We start from the raw sequence: 21245 nt of genomic DNA, 5'->3' as shown, positions 1-21245 counted from the left end.
ATTTATTTTTCAGTTCCAGAAAATCTGTTTGGTTTTTTCCTTTATAGGTTACATTGAAAATTACATCATTTTATCCATTTTTTTCATCTTTGGTGTATTTCAAGTCTTTGGCTCTTAACTTCAATATCTTCATTATTTGGAGTCTGCCTAATTGTTTGGTTTTCTCTTGATTGTCTGTCACATCATTTTGCTTCTTTGGATGTCTCTTAATATGTTTAGTGTGTGCCTAACATTGTGTGTAAAAGAACTGTTATTTTCTTCCAGAGAGTTTGCTTTTTGTTGTGTTAGACAGATAGGGTGAGGTGTTGACTACCTCAGTTCAATTATGGATTAAGTGTACTGCTCCCTCTGTTGGGATTCTGTCTTCTGAACACTGGGAGACTGTGGGAAATTGACTCTGCCCTGTTGGCCCATCCTCCCTATCCTTCTTCACTGCCCATCACTAAGTAGATGAACCGTTGGAAAAACTGACCACATATCTGGCCTTTTCTGGATTTCAAGTCTGTCATTTAGATTCAGACATCAAAAACACCACTAGTTTCTGGCTTTCTTTAGTAGAGTTCTTCTGTTTGAGCTTGGCTCTTTGAGTTGTACCCAGACTCTGCAAATGCCCCCATGGAAGAAAACGCCAATGGTCTGAGCTTACCTTGGAAGTGCTTTTCTGTCACTGGAATTGTAGTTCATCTAGTCCTTAATTGCTTCCACAGCTTTCTTATGTTAGTCTAGGTTTTGAAGGAAGAGCAGTGGCTTACTCCTATCTAGTATCTTACATTAGTAAAGTGGATGTCAGGAGTTTATCTTTGCAAAAAGAAAAGGCAGATAATTTTAAGAGTGCTTATTTATATAAGTGCAGTGATGTTTTTAATAGTTTATCTGTGTTGCATATTAGTATTTTTTCTTTCTGATATGAGCCTGTTTATCAAAATATGCTCTAGAGCAGGGGTCAGCAAACTATGGTCCGCAGACCAAATTGGCCCCAATTCCTGTTTTTGTATGATATGTGAACTAAGAATGGCTTTTACTTTTTAAAAGGTTAAAAAAAAAAAGAAAAAATTTTTGTGGCACATGAAAATTATCTGAAATTTAAATTTCAGTGTCCAGAAATAAAGTTTTATTGTAATACAACCACATTCCTCTGTGTGCTGTCTCTGGCCGCTTTCATTGCTATAAGGGTTGAGTAGTTGCAGCAAAGATCCCATGGCCCACAAAGCATAAAATATTTACTATCTGGCCCTTTCCAGAAAAAAAAACTTTCCTATTTTTGCCTTAGACCATGGACTCAGGAATTTTTTCATTTCTCATTACTCAGGGAAAACAAAAGACTTGAAACCCTCTTATTCCAGAAGTTCTTTGAATTTGGACTTATTAAAATCCTAGCATTTTAGAGTTAAAAGAACCTCACAGATAATTTCCTTCATCTTGTTATTTTACAAATGGAGAAACAGATTCAGAGTGAGAAAGGTTTTTAAATTAAGTTATGACTAATTATTGTTTTGTTAGAAAACAGACTCAGTAATGAGCTGATAGAGAAACTAATGATCTGTATCGTGGAACAACTTGCAAAATTTGTTTGTTCTTGTACTGCAGAAGTATTTTGTTTTCCTTAAACAGTGGTAGCTATTAAGAAAACTTCTTTGGAATTTTTAAAGTAAATATTTTAAAATAATTGTATAAAGTGTGTTAATAGTCTTTGCCTTTCATTACCACTCATAATTCTTTCAAATATCATGGGTGGGAGGTTCTTTTTGTGAAAAGACTAAAAATCTTACAGGACCAATTCCAGACATTTTTCATTAAGCTCCTGTTTGATTTAGGATTTAAAGTCCTAAATTATCAGAAATTCCAAGGTGACTTATTAATGTGTTAAGACTGGTTTCTAGAGTTTTTCGTTTATCTGTCCATCCTCAGATATCATGAAAAGTTTTTTTAAGCTTAGTTCTTAAATGCAGTCGTATAATGGGATGTTCTGTTACTAACAAATAGCGTTTTTGTTTTCTGATGTTGAATATAGGTTTTCTTCATATGATTTTTAACTTATTACTGGCTCTTTTTGACAACCTACTTCTAAAACAAGGCAAATCAACAAAAATCATGGTAACATCAATTTGTGGTTATTTGAGGAAAGCTGATTCTTCACCTGGTCTATATTCAGGAATTAGTGGGTCCAGATTCATTAAAATTGTTATGACTAATTAAATGCGAAATGCACAGAAAGAAGTATTTTAGGAATAAATATACAGTCGTTTGAACTTTAAAGTCCATTAAACAAAACAGACAAAAAGTATTGGTGTATACTTGTGAAAATTTAAGTCTGTGATCACTTCACTGACTTCAGGAAATTATCTTAATCTGTATTTATATATTCTGCTTCTCTGAAGATTGGTTTTGAGTGAACCTTAATGTTTTTCTAAATTGTATAGACGGGGATAACCTTTTAGCAGTTAAATATTCGTTACTGAAACAACCGATTTCACTCAAGTAAACTTTAGTATAAAGGGAGGTTGGTTTCCTAACCGTACACGAGAAATACTCATTGCTTTTTATTAACTTATTTCTTCATCTGATATTTCTTCAACATCCTTGATGTGTCAAACACTGATGCAGGTGCTGAACATACAGAGTTGAAATAGACATTCTTCATGCTCTCACAATGCTCATAGTTGAATAGATTATGTGAGCAGGTACATCTGTTCATGTGTAGCATTTGATACTATTAATCACTCTCTTTCTCTTTACTCTTTTAGCATACTGTCCCGGGGAAATCTCATCCACATGCATGGTTTCTATTACCTCCTTTGCACCAAAATCTGCTTAAGATAATCCCATGGAAAACAGCTTAATGAACATTTCTGGCTAGATATCTTTTAAATGTTTTGGTGTATCTATGGACCTATCCTTGGTCCTTTGCTTATTTTACTCTCTGGGTAAGGCTTGTAGCTTCTGAACTTCCTTCTTTTCTCCCCTTCCTCTCTCCTTCCTCTTACTTTCTCTTTCTCTCAAAATAGTATTGAGTACTTTGTTACAGGCACTTTTCTGGGCAAAGAGGCCACAGCAGTGAGCAAGAAAGACATGGCCTCTGTACTCTTGGAGTTTACAGCTTGGTGAGGGAGTGATACATTAAACCAATAATCCTGTACATACTGAACAGTTGTAGATTAGACAATGAAACACAAGTGTAAAATGAATGAGTGTATGTTAGAGAAAGCAACCCAGTCTGAGACATTCCTGAGTAAGTGACACTTACACTGGGACATCAAAGATAAGTAGTGGTTAGCAGGAGAAGATGTGGGAGAGAATTCCAGGCAGGGGAGAACCTTTGTGAAAGCCCCTAAGGTGCTTAGCAGATTCAAACAACTGAAGGAATGTCCTGTGGCTGGAGTATGGTAAGTTAGAGAGGGATGCAAAATGAGGCAGGAGAGGCTGGCAGAGGTCAAATCTTGGTCGAGGATCTTTTAAACCATGTCAGTGCTTTTGGACTTTAGCCTAACGGAATTGAGAAGTTATTAGTAGAGTTTTAAGTGGGGGAATTACTCAGATTTGTGTTTTAAAAACTCGACTTGGGTTCCTATGTGAAGAACAGATTGAAGGGGCAAATATGTGTGTGCAGAAATGAGTTAAGTAGCTTTCGCAGCTGTCCAGGCAAGAGGTGGTGGTAACTTAGATGATTAGCATAGCAGAAGTAGAGATGATGTAGACAGATTCAAGAACTATTTACAGGGTATACTTGACAAGATTTTGTGATGATTTTGGTTTAGGGGGTGATGCTGAAGGAATTTTCATATGCTTGGTCATGTCTGTCTTGTTGACATTTTAGTGTCTTGGCCTCAAACAACTTCAAAATCGAACCCATTTTTTCCTTTCGCAAACTGATTCTTCCCCTTCACTTCCCTATTTTTGTGATTGGCATCCCTACCTCCAAGTGACCTAGGCTCACAACTTTTTTTTGGTTACAGCTTCCACCAAATTAGTTACCCAAAGTGTTAAGGACTTGACCTCTGTTGCATCTAGAATCCCTTCCTTCTTCTCCTCCTCCTCCTCCTCCTCACATTTTGTCTTTATTATAGTAGTAGCATCCTCTTGCTAGATCATTAAACTATGCTTTTCAGTCAAGTCTCTGAGCTCCTTGAGGGCAAGAACTATCTTTTTCATCTTGTGTCTTTAGTACCTAGCAGTGTGCACCTCAGCATGGTAGACATAAAAAAATATTAACTGAAATGCAAGTAAAATAAGCTATTTTCCTTGACTCTTATTTCTTCCAGTAGATTCTTATTCTTTGCCATGTATTTTTTTCTCTTTCTGAAAATCATTCAGGGGCTTCCTTTTGCTTAAAAAACAATCCGGTCTTAGGGTTGTGAGGTGATGAAAAACTGGCTGCTGGATATGAGAAATGTATGACTTGGGATTTTCTTATAGTAATTTAGTAAAATTGGACTCCTGATCCTTTTTGCACTGTAGCCCTCACTACTGCAAAGAGCAGATTTTTCTGGGAAGGGAACAAAGCTGATATTTATTAGCATCTTCACTGTTAAATAAAGTTTTAAAAAGTTCATTTTATGCCTTTTTAAATTTTATAAAACTATTTGCAGAAGTTCAAACAGTTTTCGGTCATTTAATGTATATTTTCTTCCAGTATTGTATCATCTCAATAGCTATATTATATTTTAATGTCTTATATGTACATGTAGAGTATATTGTTTCAAAGGAAGAAAGTTTGTGGAAGAACTACTCTAGTGTCTACTTTGGAAGTACCTATTTTTAGTAGCTTTGTATGTCCTAATATGAACTTTTATAATTATTTTTTCCACTTTTTTTTTTACCTTTTTAGAAATAAGAAAATTTTAAATAAGAAGAAATTGAAAAGAAAACAGAAGAGCAAATCAAAAGTGAAGACAAGAAGCAAGGTAAAACTGCTGGCAATTTATGGGGAATAAGGACTTTTTCTGTATAGTAATTAGAATAAAAATGCCAAGATTAAAAAAGTATGAGTATAATTAGCAAACCATTTCATTTCTGTGTGCTAAAGTAATTTTTTAAAAGACCCTTATTTGGTTACACTGTTTAGTTTCATCTTTTGGGTATTTCTTGACCAGTAGCCTGGAAGTTAACATCTGGGTGCTGAAAATTATTTATTATTTGTTCTTCATACCTTCGATCACTTCTTTAGGGGGACATGTTCATGTCTCTTCTGTTTTTCACTCTGATTACATGTACTAGAAACTGAGTGAAATCGTCTTGGGTGTTGAGACTTGGATTTGGGTTCATCATATGCCTATGCATATGTCATGGATTAGGGAGAATCTTGGTGCATCTGTATTGTTCTGAGCTTCTTTCAACTGTCGGTGGCTGTGCAAATGAAAAGGCAATATAGAATATTTGAGTTAGGTAGGACTTTAGAGATCAAGGATCTCTTTTTTCCACCTAGTACAGAAATCTTCTCTATAAAATCTGTCTAGTTTTTTCTTAAACATTTGGAGGGGCCAGATCCCATTTAGTCTAAAGAGTCTCTTTTCTTTTGTACAGTACTTAGAAGCCTAGACAGGAAGAGAGGAGTCATAACTATGATTTCGAACAGCTCCACTTTTGGTTAAAGAAACAATAGCTTAGCTTGGCCTGTATATCATATTTAACTTCTAGAGACAATTGTTTCCAGTCCTTTAATTAGTGTTCTTGCAATTTTAACTGAGAGAAATATATTTTAAAGTAGTAAATCAAAAAAATAAAATAAAAGGATAGGGGGTAGAATTTATTTGGTGGGTCTATCTTGCGACATGGCTGGATCCAGGAATTAAATAATGTCATCAAATTTATGTCTTCGTCTCTTGCTTCTGCTTTCTTCTCTGTGCAGGCTTATTGCCTGTGGCTGAGGACTAAGGCTCCTGGCAACTCTAACTTCATTTTCTTTGAACAAGAGGCAATCTCTCTACTAATTCCAGCAGAAAGTCTTGGATATGATTTTTGGTTGACCTGCACCGTTCACTTTGGCTTGGAGATGGCATCTTTGATTGGTTAGACTGAGTTATGTTATAATCCATTGATGGGTGGTAGGTGAGCACCCTGATGAGCAGGCCATGTGGAATGGGAGAAGAGTGGTTACCCTAAGGAAAATGTTACTGGGTGCATGGATAAGTAATATATATTCACTACATCACCTCTTATTACTTCTGCTTTTGGGAGAGAAGAGGGAACTGGAGAACATTCTTAATATACTTAATATATAAAAACCTTTAACAAATACATAGTCATTCAGATTTCCAACCTTTACCCCTTTCCACTTTTTGGGGCTATGTGCAAAGTCAGAGTATGAGAATCTTGAAGGTCTTTTTAAGTTCTTTTAAGGTTTCCTTTGTTGATTTCCCTAAAAGTGGTGGCATATGATATCCAGGAAGAGGTGGGAAGTACAAGTCTTTCATCCCCTTCAGTTCCATCTCTAACTAGCTTTGTGCCCTTAGTAATTCATTTTTCTTCTCTTTTCCTCAGGTTTTGTATCTGCTTTTTAGAAGCAGCTTGTGATAAGTGATATAAAAAAACTTATTCATTTATTCCTCAAACTTTAATTGCACGCCGACTGTGTGTAGGTATTATGCTAGGTATTTGGGATAGAAAGATGAGTAAGAAACATTTCCTGCTCCTGATGAGCATGTAAAAGTGGTAAAGTGGTGTCGTGAGTCTCCTTGCCCTCTATTACTGTTTCTGGACTATTTTCCATCTACTTTCTTTTTTAAAAATTTATTTAAGAAATGCCAGTGGGGTTTTTTTCATATATTTAAAAACAAGCATTTCTTTTCAGCAAAAAAGTTAAAAAGCCATTTAGCTGTTTTCTTTATCTCCTGCTTTATTCTGTCATTGACCTCATCCACGAGCCATCTCCTTCATTTAACTTCCTTCTCAGCCAGCTTACATACCACAGTCTTTTTAGAAAAACTCTTGCTTAATCTTCTGTAGTAGTTCTCTATAGCTACTGTAACAAATTACACAAACTTGATGGCTTAAAACAACATAAATTATCTTACAGTTCTGGAAATCTGAAGTCCACAATGGGTGTCACTGGGCTGGAGGCTGAAGGCGAGAATTTATTTGCCTGCCTTTTCCAGCTTCTAGAAGCTGCCTGCATTCCTTGGGTTGTGCCCCCTTCCATCTTTGAAGCTGCCAGTGGTTGGTTGTCTTCTCATGCTGCATGACTGACACTTTTCTGTTGTTACTGCTTATTCTCTGACTGTCCTGCTACCCTTTCTCATTTATAAGGCCCTTGGGATTACTTTGGGCCCACCCAGATAATCCAAAATAACCTCCCCATCTCAAGATCCTTAATTTAATCACAACTGCAGGGTGACTTCTGCCATGTAAGGTAGCATTCACAGGTTTCAGGGATTAGGGGGAAGACATTTTTAGAGGCTATTATTCTGCCTATCTCATCTTCTTTTCCCTCATGTGTATTTGTTACACTCATCTGACAAAACTCTATCCTATACGAATCCAGCAGGTTTTTTCTTTCTCTGCAGGTGAGTACCATGTGCTACTAAAGGAAGTTAAACAAGTTAGTTGATACCAGTACACGTCACCAATCTCAAATGGACCTTCTATAGAAGCCAGACTGTGTTCTTATTTTTTCTGGTCAAATGGTTCTCCCATTTTCTCCTGTGACTATTTCAGACCTTTGCCACTGTCCTCACACTTCTGATAAATCCTGCCCTCCTGCAAATGACTTTACCTTCCTACAGGAGAAATCAAATGTGTCACATGGGAAACTCCCTCAGTATCCTGCTACCAAATTTGTCTGTCTTAAGTTAGGAGCCTTAATAGCAGAACCTGACACAGGGATTTTAAGTGTATAATTCAGTATGTTTTGAAAGATACTATCAAGATTCAGAAAATTTCCATCATCCCCAGGGGTTTCCTCATCCTCTGCTGCATTCCATCTCTCTGTATCGTCCTGGCTCTAAGCAATCACAGATGTTCTTTCTGTCACTATAGATTAATTTTCACTTTCTAGAATTTCATATAAATGTAATCATACAGTGTATACTCTTTTGTGTCTGTTTTTTTTCCCCTCAGCATAGTGATTTTGAGTTGCATCCGTGTAGTTGTATATGTTAACAGATCATTCCATTGTTTTTCTTGATTAGTGTCCCATTGATTTGTTAATCATTCACCTGCTAATGGACATTTCAGTGTTTCCAGGTTTTGGCCATTGCAAATGAAGCTGCTGTGAACATTGCTGCTCTGTGTGGATATATGTTTTTGCTTTTTTGGGGGCGTAAATACTTGGGAGTGGAATGATTAGGTAGTATTTCCTTCTATGATTTGCCACAGAACTCAAAAGACTTAAAAGCAATTTATACTAATGGCTAAGATTTATTCCAACAAAAGTAGGGAGCAAGAAAGAGAAATGTATTGGTGATGTCTAGGGAGTTATGGTGTAGGCTTCCCAGTCCTTCCTTGTCTGAGCATACAGGACATGCTTTCTCTCTGGCAGTGAACTATTGGGATATGTGTGGAATGTTTCTGCCCAGGGAAGCCCTCTTGAGTCTTAGGATTCGAGACTTTTATCTTCTCAAGGGCATATCCTGCTATGCAGCCAGCCATGGCAAGTGAAACTCAGGTGCACATCATCCATCTTGATGTTTGTGCAAAGCAATCGGACAAGCCAGGAGGCGTGGTCCATTGTTCCAGGTGTATAACAAAATCATCGATAACTAACTTAAGGGATGCTCTAAAGACCACATTCCCAAGGGTTGGCCAAGGGTCGAGCATGGTTCCCTTGGAGAAAGATAAGGAATAAGCAAGCATACCTACAGTGTTAACTCTTTCCTCACAGTTGGCATGGTAGATGAATGTTTCACTTTTGAAGAAATTGTGAAAACTGTTTTCCAAAGTGATTATTCCATTTTACTGTTCCAGCAGTAGTGTATGGAGAAATCCAATTGTTTTACATCTTTGCAAACACATGGTATTGTTTGCTAGCTTTTAAAATTTTAATCATTCTATTAGGTATATAGGGGTATCTCACTGTGATTTTAGCTTTCTTTTCTCTAATGACTAATGATGTGAAATCTTTTCATGTGCCTTTAGTTGTGAAATATCTTTTCTTTGTATTCATACAAAAAGCTTTAGGAAAAGCATATGCTTTAGGAAAGCGTATGTCTACAATCTGCAGTTTTCTTGGCATTACAGTTACTTGAATGAGAATGAAATTAGAAGAATTGATTAAAATTAAGGGTTTTTTAAAATCCCTATTTTCTGTTTAAATCCTTATATCTACTTTTAAAAGAATCAAAATGTAATTCAACATTTGTAGTACATCATTGAGACTCTGCAATACATCTGGTGTCCGTAGAAAAGCACCAAATTAATATCCTTCAATACTCCAGCAGTTAAGCTTTGTTGGCTTTATTCCTAACAAGGGGTAAAAGTGTATTCCTGTTAAGTTCTTTCCCTGCTGCTTTCCACCCCTTGTCAAGTTGGTTATTGCTGTGTTACTCAGAAAGTGGTGAAGTGTAGTAGAAAGGGTACTATAAGTTGAGTCAATAGACTTAATAGATTTTCTTTGCTATGCCTCTTAGGTATGTGACTTCTGCAAATCAAATCATCTAGCATGTCTAATCTTCAATTTTTTATTTAAAATGAGAATCGATGATAGGAATATGAAATTGAAATATTATATCTTGTATTTTAGTCCGAAAACTTGGAGAATACAGTAATCATACCAGATATCAAACTACATAGCAATCCTTCTGCATTCAATATTTATTGCAATGTACGCCACTGCGTTCTGGAATGGCAGAAAAAGGAAACATCATTGGCAGCTGCATCTAAGAACTCTGTGCAGAGTGGAGAATCAGATAGTGATGAAGAGGAGGAATCCAAAGAGCCCCCTATCAAGCTTCCAAAGGTAAGTCACTAAATTCCGCTTAGATGCATAACCTACAGGTGTTTTGGCTATAATACATATATTTGCATTGCTAAAATACCTTGCTTTTTATAAAATTGTCCTCTAAAAATAACAGGGCTTATGTGTAAAAATAGGTTTGGGGCAGACCAGGAAACTCTGTGCAACTTGATAACTGGAGTGCTAAGAGTCAATAACTGGTAACTCAGTGGGGAGTGCTTGGAAAGCTCAGGCAGGGAGATCAGTGGGTTGGAGTCTGTTGCAGGGGCTGTTAAAAATGTACAAAAACAGTAGAGTGGAAATGGTCTCCTGTGGGTGTTGAGCCTTTGCAGATGGGCGTAGAGCTCTGAGCCAGTGGGCTGCCATTAAGGTGGGCACAAGAGGAAGTGTAAGTTACTACAAACCAAGCGCCATGGGAAGCGGGGGGGTACTCCCCTCTGGGGAGGGAGCTGTGTGTACAGGTATACATTTTAGTTTTTCTTGAAATATAACTAGAAGGGCTCCTGGCTGTGCAGCAGCTGAGCTGAGAGCTTTTGCCTTTTCTGCCTAAAGTTATTTTGTACTCATGCTATTCTGGCTTCCCTTGCCTAGGAAAAAAATTACATGCGAACCAGCAAAACTTCTCCATTGTTCTGATGTCACTCTGTTATTTAACAGGGGCATATAAGCTAATTGAAGTTACAGAAACATATATTGTAGTACAACAAACTGTTCTTAAGGTATTAAGGAACTGTTCTATTTATGTATTGATATATTTCAAGACTATAATATTCTTTCATACATAATATATTTTTTCTGTGTAGTAGGTGTAGTTAGTATTTCTAACAAAAGATTATGTGAAAATATACATATTTTTAAAATGGTACCTTTATCATAAGTGATTTATGTATATTGCTTTTTTCTAAATAGAGACATTGTAAATTATTTCCTTTATCATAAAGGATTCATGTAGATTGCCTTTTTACCAAATTGATATCTTAAACTATGCTTTGAAAACTTATATATATATATATATATATATATATATACACACATACATGAGGTACCACGTAAATACCGTCATGTGCCACATAATGTTTTGGTCAATGATGGACCATATATGATGGTGGTCCCATAGATTAGGACCGTATAGCCTAGGTGTGTAGTAGGCTGTACCATCTCGGTTTGTGAGCAGTACACTCTATGATGTTTGCACAACAATGAACTCACCTAACGACACATTTCTTCCCGTCTTTAAGCAACACATGACTATATTTTTACTGTTTGGAAATAGCAGCCAGGATAGAAACTATGTTCCTACTCTCATTTCTTTTGCACATTTCATGGTGGCTGTTCCTAAGTGCACCACTGTCCTTAATCATTACTGTCAAGTTTTTCTCACCTTATTCTCAGTAGATAACTTGCTTCCTATTTCTTGGGGTAATAGAAGTTTTCTGAACTTCCTCAGCCTTCTAATCAACCATCTTCAAATGTCCTTATCTCCTCTTCTTGGGACCCTTCTCTTTCCCTTAGTCCTTTTCTCTCCAGTGTCCTTAGCTGCACTTCTCTACTAGCTTCTTTCTTCAACTTAAAACAAACAAGCTCATCTTTTCCATGTACACCCCTTCAGGTAGAGGTCATGATCTCTTATTCTAATTTCTTATGTTTAATTAGGGGAGATTGAGGAACATATATTGTTAAGTTTGGGATATGAGGCTGTAGGACTTAGGTAGTGTACTTTGGTAAGAATTCCATTCTGTAATGTGAGTGAGTCACAGTATACTACTGTAATTGCCCAGCTTAAGTTCAGTATTGGGAAGAAAAATAAAAACCCAGAGAAATCATTCATACAGGTTTGCAGATTTTGAACAGTAAACCAGTTTAACTTCAGATACTGCACAATCAAGAATAACTGATTCTTAAGACTGTTTCAAAACATCAGGATAAATGAGTATTAAAGAAATAAAATATCAGGCATTCTTAAGACATTTTTTTATCATGATTAACAGAGTCAAAAGGGGATCTTTCAAAGAAAGTTAAAATAAAATTAGTTGGCCCAACTGATTAATATTGAGTTTTCCATCAAGTACTGACCCATCAGGAAACAGGATATAGTGATTAAGAACATGGGTAGTGGAGTCAAACTGCCTGGGTTCAAACACTCATTGGTAAAAATATTAGCTGTGTGATGCTAGGAAAGTTATTTGATCTCTCTGTGCCTCAGTTTTGTCATCTGCGAAATGGGGATAATATCTACCAGATAGAGTTGTAGTGAGGATTCAGTGAGGTAATAAACGTCAAATGCGTGCGTGCTTAATGAATGATAGCTATAGTTACAGTCAGAGAGATCATGCGATCAACGAGATGAACGAGAGAGGAAGAAGTGAGTGAGGAGATGCCTTTGTGCAGAGGCAGTTAGAATGCTCTGGGTTGGGGCCTGGGTGGGGAAGGAAACTTTGAGGGGATGTTTGTGGGAGCCGTTTGCATGACGTGAAGGATTGGCGTAGAGGAAGAGCTGAGGCCTTTAGGGTTTGAGGTGTTGGGAATTTGAGGACAGGTGAGAAATGTTGGCATTTTTCTTTTCCTTTTGACCATTTCCATGCTTCTGCTCCAGATGCCACTCTTTCACGTCAGTTCCTTCCTTCTCTTTGTTGTTCCTCTCTTGCTCCTCCCAAGTGTGTGGCTGTCGCTTTCCTTCTCTCCTGAGGTTTCTTTCTCTCCTACTCTTTTCTCTCATGTAATTAAGACAATTTTTATTTGTTGTTGAAATATCATTTTGACACAATTTCAGTTTTTCCCATCCTGAATTTTAAAAGTTAAATTGAATTTGACTATTATGTAGACCTTGCTTGTCAGGTTTTTTTGGTTTTTGGTTTTTGTGGGTCAATAATCATTGACTAAAAGGACTTTCTTAACCCCACATAAATGCTTCTATATTATATTTTTTATCCAAAGCACAGTTTTTGCCCCGCTCAAACTGTCTTTCACTATCTAATTTCCAGATCCTCTGAAGTATTCCAGATTTTATCACTATGTGATTTTTTTTAATAGTATTTAGGATTCATACTTCCCGTTCAGTCTTTTTCGGGGCTAGTAATGCCACATATTTTGTTAAAAGATGTAGACCTACACTCATTTATTTGCTTCTTAATTCAGTAAATTCCTTTTGAGTCTATCGCAAGCGTTTTATTAGGCCCTGAGAACAAAATGATGAGACACAGTCCCTACCCTCAAGAACGTTATGTCTCCCTGGTATAGCAGGCTTGTGGAGTGCCTTGAGCATTGATAGGGGTGTGCTGGGCATAGTGGGACACGGTGGGGTAGAGATGCAGACTGACTGCAGATGCACTGGCAGGCAGAGGGAACAGGATCATCATAAAGTGTGAGTTGTCTATTTTGGCTAGAGTGGAATGGCTGAATAGGGCAAGAGGCAGAGAGCAGGAGCTGGATCATGAAGGGCCTCATATGCTATGCGGCCATTTTCAGATTTTGTCTATGAATTGGAACTCCTGAAGATCTTAAGCAAAAGAGTTTGATCAGACTCGTATTTTAGTAAAGTTACTCGGGTGCCTAAGGCAAGTCCGCTAGAGGGTGGTGTGATTAGAGCAGAGGGACCAGTTGGGCAGTTTCTGCAGTTGTCCAGGAAGTGTTAGTGAGGGGTGGAATTAGGGTATGGCAGTGTTTGGCGTACAAGAAATGTTAAGGAAGCAGAATTGACAGGAGTTGGTAATGAGTTGTATATGAAGGCTGAAAGAGAAGATGGAATCTAAACATATTTTCAAAGTTTCTGGGTGATGATGCTGTTTACAGAAAGGGAGAATTGGAGGAGAAACAGTGCTTTGTTGGCATGATGATCAAGTTTAGTTCTGGCTGTACAGAATTTGAGGTAGCTGTGAAGTGTCCAGTGTACACCTTGTAGGGCTGAAGTTCAAAAGAAAGGTCCCAGCTAGAAGTATAGACTTTGGAGTTATTACAGTGTGGTGGCAGAAGTTGAAACAATTCTGTTAGAAATGGAATGGAGGATGGGATCAAGAGCATTGTTTAAAAATTAAATTAGCTTTGAAAAGTTGTAAGAACACTTTTTCCTCTGAGTGTGAAGAGAAGGGAAGAAGATGGTAGTAGTTGTAGATAAATTTGTTATGTTTAGAGGATAGGAACTTCGACATTTCACACCCAAATCTTCTGAGAAGCAGAATTCTTCTTCCTCCCCTTTTTCCCCTTCCTCCTCTGCTGCCTTTGCTGTCGTCTCTTCCTCCTCCCTTCCTCTTGCTCCCCTCTAGATTTTTATTTTTTATTATTTGTAATTGTTGTCTCTACCAAGTATTTACTGTATACAAAAAGTTTAAAAAGACAGTACACTTCATTCTGTAGTAACATATAAATTACTTTTGGTTTCCTCTTGAGCTTTTTCAAATGTATTCTGAAAGTATTAGTATTGATTCTAGGACTTTTTAATAGAACAAGATATAATTTCTAATAGCAAAGAATTGATTATTATTAGTTTGTTTTTTAAAGATTTTATTTTTTTCCTTTTTCTCCCCAAAGCCCCCCAGTACATAGTTTTATGTTCTTCGTTGTGGGTCCTTCTAGTTGTGGCATGTGGGACGCTGCCTCAGCGTGGTTTGATGAGCAGTGCCGTGTCCGTGCCCAGGATTCAAACTAACGAAACATTGGGCCGCCTGCAGCGGAGTGTGCGAACTTAACCACTCGGCCACGGGGCCAGCCCCAAGAGTTAATTATTATTAAATCTAAATGTAGTGTAACTAAACTTTATGTTCACACTTGTTAGTGAAATTAAGTCACCTTTGGAAATAACGAATTAACGAGAGCAAAGTAAAACCTTGAAAGACTCATTATGTTGTTATGTTCTTTGGCCACGTATGTTTTTATCTCAGTTTCCCCAGCAGTGACATTGGACTGGCTGTATCAGGTAGTTATTTGGGTTTTGTGTTCCTTCAAGTATAGTAGAGAGCCCTCAGGATTTAATTATTTAAAGGCAACAGTAAAGGTAAAATTCAGTAAATTTACAAAGGACTATTTTCTGAAGGTAAGTGGAAGACCATGTGTTGGGTAGTTAGTTATAGCTTCTTATTGAAAATATTGAATCTTAGAGTGTTATCTTATTATTATAATGAACTATTCTATTTAAAAGTCACATTTATTAACTTATTTTTGCTAATTATAAAGACAGTACATATTCGTTATAGATAATTTGAAAAATGCAGAACATTTTTATAAAAAGGAAATAGAAATTAAAAACTGGAAATCATTTCTAAAATTCTATTAACCAAAAAATACCCACTATAAACATTTTTATATGCACACATTGAGTATATTTATTTCTGCACAAATGAAATCATACAGTATTTGCAGTACTATATTTTTTCTCCTTATACTTTTCCTTCCTAATATTGAGGGAGGAGAAAGTATAGTCTGTTCTCAGTGACTATAAGATACGCTTTGTAGTGTAAAGTGCAATTTCAAAGTTCATGCCTATGGTAAAGTACTGTCAGCCAAAATACTCTCAGAAAAAAATGCTTACTTCACAACATGTTTTGTTCCTCTGCTCAATAATAAATATGATTGGAAAACTTGAGGTTGATTTTTATTTTGTTGTATATTGAATTTATATCACTATTCTGGAAATAAATTAGTTTTCCTCCTTATTAAGAAAAAACCTACAGTGAATTAAGATAGAGGATTAGTGAGAATCCACAGTGGTTGACCTAGACAGATGGGTAATTCTTTGTCCTGATCATTATGGCAATGTTTTGTGGGTACCTCTCAGTAAACTAGCTAGTGTCCTGTTCTTAGGCAGCCGTCCTGAGGTGCCTATTGTCATACTTTTGTTATTGCACCTTAAACTTAGCAGAGAGACAACTCAGGAACCTGTTCAGTAAGTAGCTTTACTGTTTTTGCAAGATTCAATACTTTCTCTATTACTGTAGCAATCTTACAACAAACAAACGCTAGCCAAAAATGTCATTTGTGAAGAATCTTCTTTGAATTATAAAAAGTCATGATTAGTAGTAGTAGAGTAAGCAATCTTAAAGACTCTTGGGACCTAATAGTCTCCCATTGGCCTGAGAATAGAGCCTCATGTTTTGTACTTAGGAGATCCTTGACTTCAGATTTATTTCCTGTAAGTACATAAGCAGATGGAAATCTTGGACACCATATTGTTATTTTCTAGTCTATTCTAAGAAAAGAAACTATGTCAAATGGAAAATTTTCATTGCTTAATGCGTTTAATCAATTGAAACTATACAAGCACTTCTGTAATCTTAGCTATAATCAAGTCTGCTAGGATTTTAGATAACTTTTCTAAAGACTATCCTGCTAGTTATTTTGACTTCTCAGTCATATCTGTATTAATGAGAAACTTTGCAGATGGTAATCATAACTGCAGCTGACTTGCCTGCAATTCATTTGACCCTTGTCTGGAAAATTTATTTCGGAGTTCAGTGGTTTTTAGCACACAACTGAGAGAGTAATTAAATATTTATTGTCTGCCTATCATGTGCCTGGCACTGGGCTAGTCATGGAAGATATTAAGCTAGTTAAGACATGCTCCTTGTCCACAAGGAGACCACAGTTTAGTTAGAAAAACAGAAACAAAAATAGTCAGTTGTGCTATAACATAATAAATGCTTTAACAGAGGTCTGGACTGGATAAGAATTACATGCAAGGCTCATTTACCCTGTTAGATTATAAACTCTGAGAGGACAGAGTCTGGTATGTCTTTGTATCTCCTGTAGGAAGGTGACCAAATAAATACTTAAGAAATATTTATTTAATATATAAATCAATGCACAAATCTCAACAGAGAGAATATTCTTCTACTGTTACATCTAATAGAATTAATGCTTTGATGCATTTCTAATAATTAGTCTTGTTTTAACTTTTTCTGTTACTTGTCCAAATAATTTAATATCTCCTGAAAAGATCTTATACATCGGGTTCTCAAAATGTTGGCATAGCCTGAGAGAGAGAATTTCATTGTCTGTTGTTCTGTCAGTCCTCTTGAGTATCTCCTTGTTTATACCAGTTCCTCACATTTGCTCTGTCTTGAGTTACAGATTTATCTATCTTTTGCTAGATACTGAGTCAGATTTTTCTTGGTCCTGATGAGGAATGGTAAGATAACTAAAGTAAAAGTAGCCATGATCTTTTAGGTAGGCAATTATTAATTCTTTTGGTGATAAATCCTGTAAGAAAAAGGGGCACCATCTATAAGTAATATTATGGTGATTGTACCATTATAGGAAAGGCTAATGTGAAAAGCTCCTTTTTGAATCTTTTCACCATATGTGCTATATTGACTTTTTTTCTGATCATAAGTCACAGTTAACATGACTTAACAGAAGAGTGCTGATTTTTACTTGAGTACAACCAAATTAACTTTGTAAATTAATACAATTTATTTTTTCTGGGTGAATGCAATCTAGTATCATCCCTGTTATAAACAGTTTTCATGATGTTTTATTATGGCTTCATTATACTAAAACTACTTTTTAAACAATGCCACCATTTTTAAACCTTCCATGTAACTAGACGGTTTTCTAAATCTTCAAATTAAACACACTTGATTTTTTTCTTTTTTTATGTGTTGATTTTTGTTTTTCTCATTTAAATATTGCAACATTAATCATTTGCCATGGAAGTAAGCTGCACCAATTAAACTGCCTGAGAAGTGTTATTTGCTTACATGTTATAAAGTGTAATTCTTTTTTTTTTATCTTAAATAGATCATTGAGGTTGGACTTTGTGAAGTTTTTGAATTGATCAAGGAGACACGATTTTCCCATCCATCACTGTGCCTCCGGAGTCTCCAAGCCCTGCTTAATGTGCTTCAGGGTCAGCAGCCAGAAGGCCTCCAATCAGAGCCACCTGAGGTCCTAGGTAAGCCCTCAGACACATTGAATGAAGGCTTTAAATGTAAAGAGCTTCTCTTATGAAGCGCCTACAACCGCCTGGAATGCAATCTTTGTTTAATTATGTTGCTGAAACAGCAGGGATATACATTTTAAGTGATTTTGCTATGTTCCACTGGAGTAATGGATTAAGAGTTATAGTTCATGTGCAGGCATCTTTTGATTATTGTGTTGATGGGGAAAAAGCAAAATATAAATCCTTGGAACTCACAAATAATCCTCAAGCCTGATAGTCACTGTTAACTTAAATTGTTCTTATTAAACCTTTGGCCAAAATAGCTAACATTGACTTTCTCTAATTTTACATGTTACTTTGGAGAGTTAAAAAAGTAGCAAAAAAGGGGAACAAATGCTACCAATCCCAAACAGCACAATTAGGTTCTAAACTGAGAGAGCATTTCTTTTGTATTCATCATAAATAAATAATATTTTTGTTATAGTTCAAGCTTCTGAATTAGTAGCAACTTCCATTAAGTAAAAATGTTTGCTTTTTGTAAAGTGTGTTTGAATTTTATGAATGCCTGCCTTTTGTGCCAGTGACCTAGGTTCACCATATAATTCTGTAAGTGAGATAGGAACTCTTAAGGAACAGAAATAGAGGTGAAAGCACAATTGTGAAATTGCCTAATTGCTTTTCTCTGATGCTAACCATGGGCCTTCAAAGAGTCAAGAGTTTTCTAAATCTCAAGCATTAGCTTGTATCAGAGTCCTGTGGGCCCTACCTGTGGAGTTTCCGATTTGGTAGATTGGGGGTGGGGCCCAAGAATTTGCATTTGGCCTGAGTTTCAGGGTGATGCCCATGCTGCTGGTCTGGACTGGAGTTTGATCTTTTTTCTCTACTGGCTATTTGGATTTTATTCGACCCACATGTGAGAACCTAATTACATGTGAGATGGGGGGGATTTTTGGCCATGTATAGTGATTAGTTTTTGTGTTTGATTTTTTTGTTGTTTTGTTTTAGTGGAGAAGGGGAGTGCTGGCCGTGAAAACAAGCTGAGGAGTTTTTAAAACAACTCCCCTCACTCACCCCCCATGTTATTAAATGCTGCTGCAAGAAGCAGACACCTTGCTGGTTATTGTTACTGGTGGCACCAGTGATCAGATTAGTATTGTGATGCACTGTATGAGATACTATTATGATAATTGGCTTCGTGGCTTTTTACTGAAGATTTTATTTAATTAATTAGTTAATTTTATTTGAGAATATCTTGCTAGCTATTCTTAGCTCTGGTCTGTCAATTACCAAATAATTGAAATATTTAAAATATCCACTAAAACCTGTATATCCTATTTCTTACTTTGAAAAATGTGCTGAATCATTGCTGTCCTCCTACATCTTCTACCATTCTTTTGTCTTCTATCTGTTGTTAGATGCTTTCTTTTGTATCCATCTGTACATAAATGCTACCTCCCATTTATTCTTTTCAAAGTAGATCTTGTTCTTAATACTGATTTTTGAAATTATAATGTGTGCTTTATCTTAATCATCTTCTATCAAAACTTTCATCTGATGAATTTGTTCATTTTTATTTTCTTAACAGTTTCAAATGCTATACTGTCTTTGGTCTCTCTCTTCTATCCTTTCAGTGCTTGCTTCTGATCTCTTCACTGCTTTGACATTTTTCTATTGAGGGATTTACCATAACTTCATATTTTTTATTTCGTTTAATTAGCACAAATATAAATAATTTGGTTCTTTAAAACTAAATTTCTATTGAAATCTGTCTCTGCTTTTTTCCTTTGATCTAATATCATAATCACATTACTTACACTTTTTTCCGCTTTGTTTTTTTATGCCATTCATGAAAATATATGTATATATGTGTTACTCTTACTGTCAGAATAACTTGATGATTATTGTACACCAAGCTTCTTCTCTTTGCAAATGGACTGTGATTTATAAATTATCTAGTTAAAAAAAATCGGGGCCAGCCCAGTGGCATAGTGGTTAAGTTTCTGTGCTCCACTTCAGTGGCCCAGGGTTCGCAGGTTCAGATCCTGGGTGCAGACCTACACACTACTCATCAAGCCATGACGTGGCAGCGTCCCATATACAAAGTAGAGGAAGATTGGCATAGACGGTAGCTCAGGGACTGTCTTTGTCGACCAAAGAGAGGAAGGTTGGCAACAGATGTTAGCTCAGGGCCAATATTCCTCACCAAAAAGAAAAATTACTCCCTTATATCTTATCTTTCTATTCAACTTAAAGTTAGAATATCTGTTCTCAAGTATTCACTTAAATGTAATAGCACCTCCTGTGTTCTATGCTAGGAGCGTATAATTCAGGGGTGATCAATACAGACATTGTCGCTGTTATCATGGGACCTAGGATCAGATAGTTGGACACATGTATGATTGTAAATGTGGATAAATAGTGTGGGGGAAAGTAGAGGGAGTTCTGAGAGTCTATACCAGGCTTCCCTGAAGATGTGACATTTGAGATTTGAAGGATGAGTAGGAAGGACTTAACTAAGTTTCTAGTCAGAAAGGACAGCATGCAGTAAGGCTCTGGGTCAAGAAGGAGAATGACTGAAAGAAGACTGTATGGCTAGAATGTGGAAAGTGAAGAGAGGGAGGGCTTTGCCATATATGAGGAAAGAGACATGGACCAGATCGTGTGGAGCTTTATAGGCCATGTACAAGGAGTCTGGTTATGGCTCTAGGAGGAGTGGAAAGTCACTCTCTATCTCCTTTTGCTTAAAAAATATTCTTTATTATATAGCCCTTATACTCTTTTCTTCCACTCGAATCTAAGTTTTTTGGTGGCAGAGACATTCTTTGTCTTGTTTGCCAATGTATTACCCCAACTTAGAATAGTTCCTGATGTACAGGAACAATTCAGTAAATATTTGCTGAATAATGAAAAGAAATGGGCAAAAGGATAATAATAGAAGGAAAGATGGACTAACAGAGGGATAAATGAAAGGATGGGGGGAAGGAAAGGCAGAGAGACGGTTACATGGAAAAAAGGAAAGACTGAAGGATGTATAGACAAGTGAAGAAAGGGAGGGATAATAAAAAGGAGGAGGAGAAACAGGAAGGAATTAACAAAGGAGTGAATGGATTTTAAGTAGAAAACCAGAGTTTTGGTTTAAAAATTCTCTTTGGCTCTAAGGGAGCAAAAGTGAATGGTAGAGGTTAATTTATGAACACTTTTTAGTAGTCCAGTTCAGAGATGGTGATAGACAGGATGAATTGGGAAGATGGTGATGAGATAGAGAAAGTGGAAGAGTTAATTAGGAAGGGAAATTGATAGAACATAATTGGGGATTAGATATGGAAGATGAGGAGTAGGTAGAGAGAGCCTAGGTTTCTGTGAGTTAACCAATAAACCACAGATGGCCTTTTAGTTTTCAGAGAAGTGCAATACTCTTTCTCTTGTTCTCCTCCTTCCTTCCCCTTTACCTCTCCCTTTCTTCATCTTTCTCACGTTTTCTGTCTCTTT

At 36.5% G+C, this 21245-nt stretch overlaps 1 protein-coding gene across 12 annotated transcripts in view; it reads left to right on the top strand.

Moving 5' to 3' along the window:
* MYCBP2 (MYC binding protein 2) overlaps nucleotides 1-21245 on the top strand; it is a 255017-nt gene that overhangs the window by 23391 nt on the left and 210381 nt on the right. For all 12 annotated transcript variants that reach the window (XM_014859953.3, XM_070520019.1, XM_070520018.1 and 9 more), the window contains exons 2-4: nucleotides 4826-4901; nucleotides 9674-9889; nucleotides 17615-17768. In XM_014859953.3, coding sequence (XP_014715439.1) covers nucleotides 4826-4901; nucleotides 9674-9889; nucleotides 17615-17768 — 446 coding nt within the window. The remainder of the gene's footprint in view (nucleotides 1-4825; nucleotides 4902-9673; nucleotides 9890-17614; nucleotides 17769-21245) is intronic.

Source organism: Equus asinus, chromosome 11 (genome assembly GCF_041296235.1).
Source record: "Equus asinus isolate D_3611 breed Donkey chromosome 11, EquAss-T2T_v2, whole genome shotgun sequence".
Classification (NCBI taxonomy): domain Eukaryota; kingdom Metazoa; phylum Chordata; class Mammalia; order Perissodactyla; family Equidae; genus Equus; species Equus asinus.
The sequence above is the reverse complement of the archived record's forward strand: the minus strand, read 5'-3'. Positions and strand labels throughout refer to the sequence as shown.